This window comes from Siniperca chuatsi, linkage group LG13 (assembly GCF_020085105.1).
Source record: "Siniperca chuatsi isolate FFG_IHB_CAS linkage group LG13, ASM2008510v1, whole genome shotgun sequence".
Lineage (NCBI taxonomy): Eukaryota > Metazoa > Chordata > Actinopteri > Centrarchiformes > Sinipercidae > Siniperca > Siniperca chuatsi.
Window position 1 is genome coordinate 28,046,137 of NC_058054.1, and position 10,495 is coordinate 28,056,631.

Genomic DNA, 10,495 nt, shown 5'->3' on the forward strand with positions numbered 1-10,495 from the left:
CTTTAACTTTCACCTTAATTCCTTTTTCCTAAAGGTCAATATTGTTTGATTGGATTGCCACAAAGATTCCAAAAATCTATTTTTTATGAATCTATTTTATTTTCATTCACAATTTACAGCTAATACATTTCTTTCTTTGGATTCTTGAGCAGAGATCACAATTGGGTCACTTGTATTGACGATCCACAGAGAATTATCACCCGACTGCAGTTCTCCTCAGCCCAACAGAGCATTTTAGCATTATTGTAGCAACAACATTTGTTTTGGTTTTAAGGCCCGCAACTTTACTGTTTTGGTTCAGTCTAACTGCTCTCGTCAACCTACAAACCCACAATTAAAAGTTCTAAAAACCCTCTGTACACAACCTGCTCAGCACAAACCAGCAGACAGACAGTTAGTGACTAGCTGGTGAACATAGCTGAGTATGTAGCAGCTAAAGTGCCACATTTTTTTTCAGGAGATGGTGGTTATGAATTAGTGCTATATAAATAAAATTGAATTGAAATTAAATTTTAAGGAAAAAGGAAGACATTACCTCTGTACTGAATTAAAGTCCTTCTTGACCTTAGAACCCATTATAAACAGCCCCCACAACCTACTTTACGCTCCAACCCACAGATTAACTAAGGAAGACTTAAGGAACGGCTATGACGAACATCGCAAAGGTCATGTGGCCGACAAAGGTAGCCGAAGGCATCAAAGGTACTTTTCTGTAGTAATCATTTTGGCAAAGCACAGTAGACATCAGTAAGGAGGTTACCATTCTATCCGTCGTATATTCTTGTACCCATGTTTTGCATATTGGCAGTGATGATGAATATGTTTGTGTACAAGCACATTAGCATTCTAGTAAAAATCTTCACATTTCAAAAGTCAGATATCATTTAAAGCTTAATGAAACCACGTTAACCATTGTTGTAGCAGCTCCTCAAGAGTCTCCCCTTTATGAATAGCCAAATCTTGGTGACCTTTGACCTTTAATATCATTAAATCATCACATGGTCAGGACTATCTTCCCAGCAGCCCCAGGAGACTCAATGATGTCCTGGTGTGCTTGGGCAGCCTTGTCGAGCGGATACTGGGAACCGACAGCTGGACGCAGCCAACCAACTTCCATCCCTGCGTAGAGCAGCGCTGCACACTCCTTCTTCTCCTCCTGAGAGAGGAGCAGGGAGGGAAGGGACGGACAACAGTTATTTTAACCAACTGGAACATCGTATCAAGATTTGCTTTTCTTGGCTCCATGTCAAAAGCTTTTTGCTGTTTATGCTATCGTGTGATCATTGTAAGTACTGGCAGGTTCTAACCTGAGCCAACTGAGAGTCACATGAGGTGATATCAGCATATTGATTGGCTGGTGCATGCAGGTAGTTGCATTAAGTCCAACTTAATACATTATCAGTGGCCGATACATAGACCAGCTCATTCAACTCTCATTCATCTCAGTTGCATCAAACGGTCACATGTATCATCGTCCAAAGTGTGTGTAGGCTTTTAAACTCAGAAAAATCCAACCACTATATGTGTGTGTGTGTGTGTGTAAAACACGGCTTGTGTGATGTCATTGCTTTGTACCGGTGTAGCAAAAGAAAGGACCACTCCCATGATGCTGCTCTCTTTAGACATGGTGTCCCTGGGGTTGATCTCTATGGAGCCTCTGGAGCCAACGATCTAAAAAGAAAGGAGTATATAGAAATGTACAGGAATGAGCTACACTGGGATACAACTACTGTATAGAACTTTAAACTAACAATGTAAGACACAAAGTGCTATACTCTAGGTAGTTCAGCCTAGCTGCGATACAGAGCTATATAAATCTGGGGCTGTATTCACAAAACATCCTAAGGCTAGAAGTAGCTGCTAACTGGCAGAGAAAGGAGAAGCTCGTAAAAATGAGGAGCAGGTCAGTCCTAACTAATCCATATTTGTTTCATGTGTGAAATCTGTGATGCAGTTTATATCTGTCTAAATTGAAATGTGTTCCTTGCACTCCACTCCACTCTCTCAGTTCCTTAGTAAAAGTGTCTCAGCAGCTTTGGGAATAGCTCTTAAGAGGAAACTCTTAGCTAGGAACTTTTAGTGCTCCATTAGGAGGACCTAGTCCTCCTAATGGCACTAGATCGTGGTAAAATAAGGTCCTTTGTGAATACGGTCCCTGGACTGTGGTCCTACTGACCATAACACGTCCTCCATAGGCCAACATCTGGAGGTCTTTACTGAGGTTGACATTTGACAGCATCTCCACTATCACATCTATGCCTCTGCCCTCTGTGGCTTCCTGGAACAGACAACCACACACACACACACACACATTAACACAGAGTCCATATTTCTGTGACCACTACTAAAAACACCTGACAGAACCAAGATAAGCCTTTTCTCCATAAATAAGAAACAAGGAATAAAGATTATTAAATGCCCTTTCCTTCTGATGTTCCTGTGGGGGGTGTGTGCACATGTGTGTGTATACCATGATTTTGTCTGTGTAGCTCTCTTCTCTGTGATTAAAGGCCAGGTGAGCTCCATTGTTGAGAACCAGCTTCATTCCCTCTGGTGTCCCTGCTGTGCCCAGCACCTTGAGACCCAGGGCTCGGGACAACTGGCACGCTGCCACCCCAACCTAAACACACACACACACACACACACACACACACATTAATTTTTTTATGTAATTAGAAAGAAAAGAAAGACCAAAACAAAAAAACAAAACAAGGACATAAATGTGCACCCCTCCACTGGCTCCATGGATGAGGACGGTCTCTCCAGCCTTGGTGTGGGCTCTGCAACACACAACACATCAGTTAAAACACATTTAAGTCTGGTGTTGTTCTATATTTTCCTTTTTGACAGTACCCAGCCTGCTGCCGTCTGGAAAGACATACAGAAGTATCAGCTGTCCACCAGACTACAGAGCAGCTTCTTCCCTCAGGCTGAGAGACTCCTCAACTCGTCCTCAGCTCTCCCCCATGTAAAACAGTTTTCATTTCTATGACTTATTATATATTCACTGATCTACTGTATATCATTTTTGTACATAACATTTGTTTTTGAGTAGCAAAAAGGGAACTACAATCAAAAATCTCGTTATACAATATACAACCCTGTGTTGTAAAAGGATCAATAAATCTATCTTGTATCTTATTGTAAACAAATCCCATGAAAAGATTGAAACCAACAATGCGTTTGTCTCTTAAGGCTTTCTGACTTCCCCACTCAGCCCCAAGACCTTTGACGAAAGCCTTTAAAAACGGTTCGCAAATATATACTGTCCGCTCAGTAATTTCCTAATACAGCTGGGACCTGTAGTTTTTTGCAAACGTTACTCAAACAGGAGGAAATGGTGCATTTGTTGGGGACTATTTTCAGCAACGGATTAATACACATTTGTTAGTATTGTTTTAAAACTGACATAAAAAATATGAACCCATCTTTTAATGTACAGTGGCTTGACACTGACAGTGATGAAGGAACACAGTGCTGGTACATTCACTACATTAATGCTTACATAACACGGAAGCATTTCAAATGTGTGACAACTTTGATTTGTGCTAACATTTTCATCTGCTGTCATTGTATGGGATCAAGACAGGGTCTAAAAGATTATGAGCTTGTGAAATGTCGTTCAGACATCATGTCAGAGCCTGCAGTTGTTTGTTGCCTTTTGTGATTCTGTAAACAAAAACTTTAATATGTGAATGTATAGAAACGATTTGTACAGATACAACCTGGAGGTGTGTAGTAAAGAAGTAGTTGAAGAATCACTCTGAGAATGTGTAAATAAAATGTGTCCATAAATTACAGTGTTGCACAGTAACAGCGATGTTACGCATTAAGCCTGAAAAAGTGACACCTTATCCACCAGCACGGTGGTTCTTGAACAAAGTTAACCAAACAGTTGTAGTAGTGTGGTCTTACTTGTGAACCAGAGCTCTGTAGGCAGTGAAGTAAGGGATCCCTATGGCTGCACCCTGGGCGAAGTCCAAAGCATCGGGCAGTTTGTGGACACAGTCGTCAGCTGCTACAGTGTACTCTGCATAACCTCCAGACTCTGTGGCTGTGGTGAACACACGATCTCCTGCCTGGAAAACACACACGCAGAATTATTTAATACACTAACGTGACAGCAGCCTCCCACTGGTCAACTTAACAAGGTTATTGCTACCAACCTGTTATCACAGTCAGTGTCTCTGGCCAGTACTCTAGCAGCAACAACTGCAGGACAACCAGTTGTACATGTACTAGTAGGCCTGTTTATTATAATTCAGAGGTTTTCAAACTGCGAGGCATGCCTGTATCACATGATACACATATATTTAGACTCAGTGTGACTCACACTTTCTGAGGACGTCATTATCTCTGATGTCCATCGCGAATAAACTTCCCTAAATCCACTAAAAAATATGCTCCTTACGACTCCAGAACATGCCTAAGAATCATCGAGTTTTTAAGTTTTCTCCAGTATCAGAGTAATCCAGTGATAGTTGTCTGTACATCCATGGGTCCACTGCAAACAGGAACTGATAATAGCTAATTCTGCATAATTTTAATGGTGCCAATTTGCCAACATGTAAACAAATACAGGCTAAAGAAACGGGGCTCAAGTTGCAGCACAGAATAACTCACTAAATCCATGGCAAAAGTACATCCCCCAAAGCAGTATGGGGACTGTAGTTCCAAGACACAGAATAATAATTGAAGTATGACAAAATTAATTAAAGCCATTAATATAAACATCTTCCATGTTGAACTGTAACTATTTGTTTGGTCTTTGGGTCTCTCCTCTTCCTGCCTGAACAAGCCCAGAGAGAAAGCAGACATGCTGCTGCTGTCTGAGGTGCAAACTGCCTCAAAGATCTGCCTCACAGCAGCTGGACAAGAGCTTAGACGTTTTAGCCTGTTCCAGACCTCTGAATCACTGCTGACATCTCTTTTTTTCCCCAACTATTCAAATATTAACAATAAAGTGAAACAAAATTGCAATTCAGTCTGATTATCAAGCCACAGACTTTTGCCTCTGTGGATGAATGGTCTGCCATCACAGTACAGTGCCCATGTGAAGACAACCGATGTGGTCAGTTTGTCGGACAATATGCTACGAGACTATGTAACTTTAGCTGAACGGGTGGCATAAATACAGAATAATGGTAAATTCTAAAATGTAGCGTAACAATAGCACAAGCAGAGAAGAATCATTAAGTCAGCAAACTGACTTAGTAACGTCAGTAACACGGCAACATCTATCTGAAGTTTGCTGACGTTAGCTAACATTAGGCACCGTCAACTAGTGGTCGTACCAGAACAAGCCAAGCTGTAGCAGCAAAATCCCTGAGAGTACTGAAATGGGTTTGTTTTATTGCTTGTGTTCTCATCTTTTCATTTGTCAGCGAATGAATGTGCTATTTCAAATTACATAGTAATAAAAGTTGCATAATCTCGCTTTCAAGGTGAGTCTAATCCATGATGTCTCAGTGTTTGATAAACGTTTTGACGTGAAGCAGTCAGTGTGCTTTTCTCCTGAAATCTTGTTTTCCAGTAGCCTCACACCAACAAGTGATGTGCACATATTATTTACACTCATTTCTCATCCACGAGGTCTCTCCAGTCGGGGAAGAATTGGAAGGAAAACCTGCCCGAACTCAAGCACAAAACAATATTTTAGACTTTATATCTTGACATTTCATCAATATTACGGACAGACAGGCAGGAGACACCAATATGGAGACAGAGGGTTCTTTATTAGGTTTTAGAAGGTGAAGACAGGTGTGTGTATGGAGATTGGGAAGTCCGCTGGAGGGAAGACTTAGACCTGGGTGTTGCTGGGAGCCTCGGACGGACGACCCGGGGCCTGGACCTGGGTGTGGCGGAGGACCTCGGGAGGATGACCCAGGAGCTGAACCAGGGTGGAGCTGAGGACCTCAGGTGGACAACCCGAGGGCTGGCTTTGTGCAGATCTCACCGCATGAGGTCCGTGACAAAGATCAACGTCATATAGAGGCCAGACGGAAAGTCAGCGGCGAAGGCTGGGACCCCTTGGAGGCCTGAGGCAAAGGCGGGGACCCTCTGGAGGCCGGAAGCAAAGGCAGGGACCCTCTGGAGGGCGGCGAACCAGATCAGGAGCTGGCGGCGGGACAGCCGGACAAGGTGCCGGCGACAGGGCAGCAGAACAGGCAGCCTGCCACTCCGGCAGAGAATGAGAGTACTGCTGCTGCTGCGGCCCAGCCGACGGTCCTGCAGCGTGCTGCGATCCAACCTGAAGAGGAGGTGGTTGCGATCCAGCATCGGCCAGAGATTGGTGCTGCTGCGATCCAGCCAGGAAAAGAGGCGACTACAATCCAGCAGGGAGTCCAGGGGGCTGCTGCGATCCAGCCGGGAAAGGAGGTGACTGCGATCCAGCAGGGAGTCCGGTAACGGAGAGCTGCTGCGAACTGGCAGAGAGTCCGGGAGCGAGGAGCTGCGGCGGTCCGGCAGAGAGTCCGGGAGCGAGGAGCTGCGGCGGTCCGGCAGAGAGTCCGGGAGCGAGGAGCTGCGGCGGTCCGGCAGAGAGTCCGGGAATGAGGAGCTGCTGCAATACAGCAGGGAGCGATGGCTGCTGCGACCCAGCAGGGAGTGATAATAATTATCACTATCAGCGCTGGGACTGGAGACGGCAGTAGAGCTGGCGGGTCGCTGGGTGACGGAGCCGACGAACCGCTGGGCAGCGTATCCATGACAATCATTTTTAAGATTAAATATTTTTCTGCTAGAATTTTATTCCTGGTAGACCCGAGAAGCCTCTCAACAGTATTTACAGCAGATCCCAGAGTGTTTACACTCTGATCAAAGCGGTATACCCTGAAAAATGATTCTTTATTATAAGCCATTCTTGTATAAGCCAGTAAAGTGAACAGTGAACAGTTTGTACTTTGCCACATATCTCTCTTAACTCTGGATGTGCTAACTTCCTCCTCTAAGCTTGTTTTGTAATCAGTGATGGCACACTACCTGCAGACAGGTTCTAGAACATTAATATGAATAAATATATAATGTATATACAATATGAACACTGTATTTCAATAACATTAGGAGTAAACTACTTAAATTAACAATTAACAGGCAAAAATAAAGGTCAGATCCTGTCGTGTCCATGGCTTTAAACAGACATGTATTTTTACATATGGTCTTATAATCAGAATGAAATTAATATACCATGTATCCACCATTCATTCTGTTTTACTGTGCATGCCATCAGTGTTTTTGCTCAGACCTTGACTGCAGTGACTCCCTCTCCAACAGTTTCCACCACTCCAGCTGTGTCTGTGCCTGGTGTGTATGGCAGGGTGGGCTTACGGGCGTAGGTCCCAGCCCTGATGTAAGTTTCCACGGGGTTCACTCCACAGGCACGGACACGAATCAACACCTACAGCAGAGACACCGTGGAACAGTTAAAAACCATCATGTAATACATTTTATTACATATGCAAAAGTTTTTATGGGAATATAAGAGATTAAAAAAAACATACCAACAGCCAAAGGCCAAGCACAACAGACAAAATGTGTTCCTATACGTTTCCCCAGTTTCATTGCAGTTGCTCAGTTGCTTAATTTATTTAACTTATTAGAATATTCATAACATGCACTACGCTGGCTTTACTGCCAATTTATTGGGCTATGCACCCTAAGACATATTCACATTACTGACTGTATTAATGCACTCTAAAGTGTATCAGAATCAGAAATACTTTATTGATCCCCGAAGGGAAACTCTTTTTTACAGCAGCTCGTCTTTACGTCACACGTCACACGCCATACGTGCACACAGGAGAAAGTACTAGCAAAAAATATAATACAATACACTATAAAAACTATAAAAACAGGTCAGAAAATAAATTAAGTACCAGGTGGGTATAAGTGTGAAGTACCAAGTGGGTTTGATGATGATAATACGGTATAAATGCAATGTAATAATATAAGTAATAAGTAGTATTGCAGCAGCAGGTATGAATAATAAATAGGAAAAAAACCAACAACTAAATATTGCACATGAGTATTACACGGATATTGCACAGTTATTCAAGTATTGCAGAGATGTTAATGATCAGTGTCCAGTTTAGTGACTTCGGGTCATACAGACTGACACTTAGAGGGAGGAGTTAAAGAGTCTGATGGCCACAGGCAGGAAGGACTTCCTGTGGCGCTCTGTGGTGCATTGTGGGGGAACGAGTCTTCCGCTAAAGTGTATTCATACCGAAACACACACATGCAGCCACTGAATGTGACCATTAGACTGCAGAAAACACGCTTTGGCCTGTGGTTGCACGTGTCAACACAAGGGACGCGCTTGGTGCTTAATGAGCTATCTTGTCAGCTTTAGTCCGTCTCACCTGCCTGGGTCCAGGCTGGGGGACAGCCACATCTGAGCAGAGTCTGAGGACTGACGGAGCTCCGAACTCACTCACTCTGACGGCTCTCATCAGCCTGCAGCCCGACATATCTGCGCACACTAAGGATTATGGGGCGACGGTCAAGGAACTTAAAAGACGGACGTCCCAGTCTTTAGCACTTCCGAGCCCGAGAGCCCCGGAAGTATACAGCTGCTGCGCTGTACAGACCGGTTAGAAGTGCATTAGCGCCACCATCTGGACCGGAGGGTACTGCAGTTGCCTGGTTTGAAATAGACAACAATATTAATAATATATTTAATACAGCTCAAAGCGTTTCATAAAAAAGCAGTGCGGTTTATCCAGTTAGCTGTCTGTTTTACACACCTGTCATGCTCTCAATCTGCAGAAAATCCACAAATCATCAAGACTTGTTCATAAACTTGGATACAAAAAGCAATTCAATGTGCAGCAGTGGTAAACTTCTAAAGGTATCACAGAAAACTCTGAGGAAGTGTGAATCACTGGAATACCCCTTTAAGAGGCTCTCAAAAGACAAATTAGTTTATTAAAATGGTCGAAATCAAAGCAGCAGGCATCAAGCTAACCTTACATTTAGTCCCAAAGCTCCCGCAGGAAATACTCATTTCAAGTGCAACCGGTAGTATCTTTCGTTCCACCTCCAGTTTTCTTTTATAAGGGAGCAGATTCAAAGCAAAAAGTTTAAAGCATTTTTCAAACTGAAAATTAAGTTAAATTTGAAGGATTCTTTTTGTTGGAAAACTACAGTTAATCAGATATAATGAGCAGGTTCATCAGCGATGACAGGCGGACTGCAGTCCTGGGTTAATATCTGTCATAAACACTAGATCTCGCAGTGGGGGGGCAATATTCTCTTCAGCCACGGGAGCAACAGATCTGCAGGAGTAGCCATCTGCTTTAACAAGTGCCTGGGTAATGTAGTCTCATATAAGTCAGATGACAATGGTCACTGCTGACAGCTGTCATTAATATGGACAATATTTACTTGATCTTAACAAATGTCTATGGTTACAATAACGCCAATCAAAATAAGGCCCTGTTCCAAGAAATCACAGAGGTTGTCTCTCAATATAAAAGTTCATACCACACAGATTTGATATTGTTTGGAGGAGACTTCAATCTAGCACCTGATGAATATCTTGATAGATATCCCACTAAATTCACAGACACTCATTACAATGGTACCTTTCTTGATTTTTGTAACACCTTTTCCTTGATGGATATATGGAGGGATACATATCCTAATCTTAGACAATACTCTTGGATTAAACCTAATGGGAGTATCAGGTCTAGAATTGATCTGTGGCTGGCAGCTCCAGCATTCAACTATTTTTTATCGGAGGTAGCCATGTCCAGTGCGCCCTGAACTGACCACTGTTTGCTGTCTCTTAGACTGGAGCCAGAGCGAAGAGGTATTAGGAGAAATGTTTGTTGGAAATTCAATGCTGACTTTCTAAAATGTCAGGAATACTGCAACATAATAAAGGAGCTAATGTTAAATATCAAATATGATACGTCAATTGGTAACTATTGCAGCAGATGGGAATTTTTTAAGTTTAGGGTTAGGCAGATCTCAATACAATTTGGAAAACAAAGGGCCAGAACCCTGAGAGAACAAGAACTTAAACTAATACAGGATTTGGATGATTATTGCAAAAGGATTCCCATGTTGGCTTCAGATAAAGCTACTTTCATCAATCTAAAAATTCAACTGGACGAATGAAGTACCAGAAGAGCAAGGGGAGCTTTCATAAGGTCGAGGGCGAAATGGATCGAAGAAGGTGAAGTAATACAGCTTATTTCTGTGGTCTTGAGAAGAGGAGATAGGAGAGAAATATTAATAACACACTGATGATGATGCTCAGAATTTTTGTAAATCTAAGAATGCACTTTGGCTATGGAATAATTTGGATGCTCTTTCTTTGAACCCTGTAACTCTGTAATAATGGCTTTCTTTGTTCTTGGTTTCATTTTTGTTCAATTGTTCGACCTGCTCTACTTGAAATATTGAATGTTTAATAAGCCTGTATGGTTTTGAAATAAATATAAAAAACAAACAAAAAAAAGAAAGAAATGCAAATAAGAATCAGTAAAAA

The 10,495-nt window shown here is 42.6% G+C and overlaps 1 protein-coding gene across 2 annotated transcripts; it reads right to left on the reverse strand.

Annotated features, from left to right (window-relative positions):
* Positions 1–77: 77 nt before the first annotated feature.
* On the reverse strand, positions 78–8,594 carry cryz (crystallin, zeta (quinone reductase)). 2 transcript variants are annotated; one of them, XM_044221140.1, is made up of 8 exons: positions 8,361–8,594; positions 7,244–7,396; positions 3,916–4,079; positions 2,729–2,780; positions 2,471–2,620; positions 2,177–2,278; positions 1,576–1,671; positions 78–1,156 (listed from the first exon to the last, which is right to left on the reverse strand). In XM_044221140.1, exons 1-8 carry the CDS (start codon positions 8,466–8,468, stop codon positions 995–997), a joined length of 987 nt encoding a protein of 328 aa, XP_044077075.1. In that variant the 5' UTR covers positions 8,469–8,594; the 3' UTR covers positions 78–994. The 2 variants fall into 2 exon arrangements, with proteins under 2 accessions (XP_044077075.1, XP_044077076.1); XM_044221141.1 differs by lacking the exon at positions 2,177–2,278 and having other exon boundaries at positions 8,361–8,569.
* Positions 8,595–10,495: the final 1,901 nt, after the last annotated feature.

Bases quoted from the DNA above. Each gene is read 5' to 3' on its own strand.
- cryz (XM_044221140.1), bottom strand. From the start codon at position 8,468: ATGTCGGGCTGCAGGCTGATGAGAGCCGTCAGAGTGAGTGAGTTCGGA. The intron at 2,781-3,915 runs GTAAGACCACAC...TGTGTGTTGCAG, and splicing joins TACAGAGCTCTGGTTCACAA to AGCCCACACCAAGGCTGGAG. The intron at 2,621-2,728 runs GTGCACATTTAT...GTGTGTGTTTAG, and splicing joins TCCATGGAGCCAGTGGAGGG to GTTGGGGTGGCAGCGTGCCA.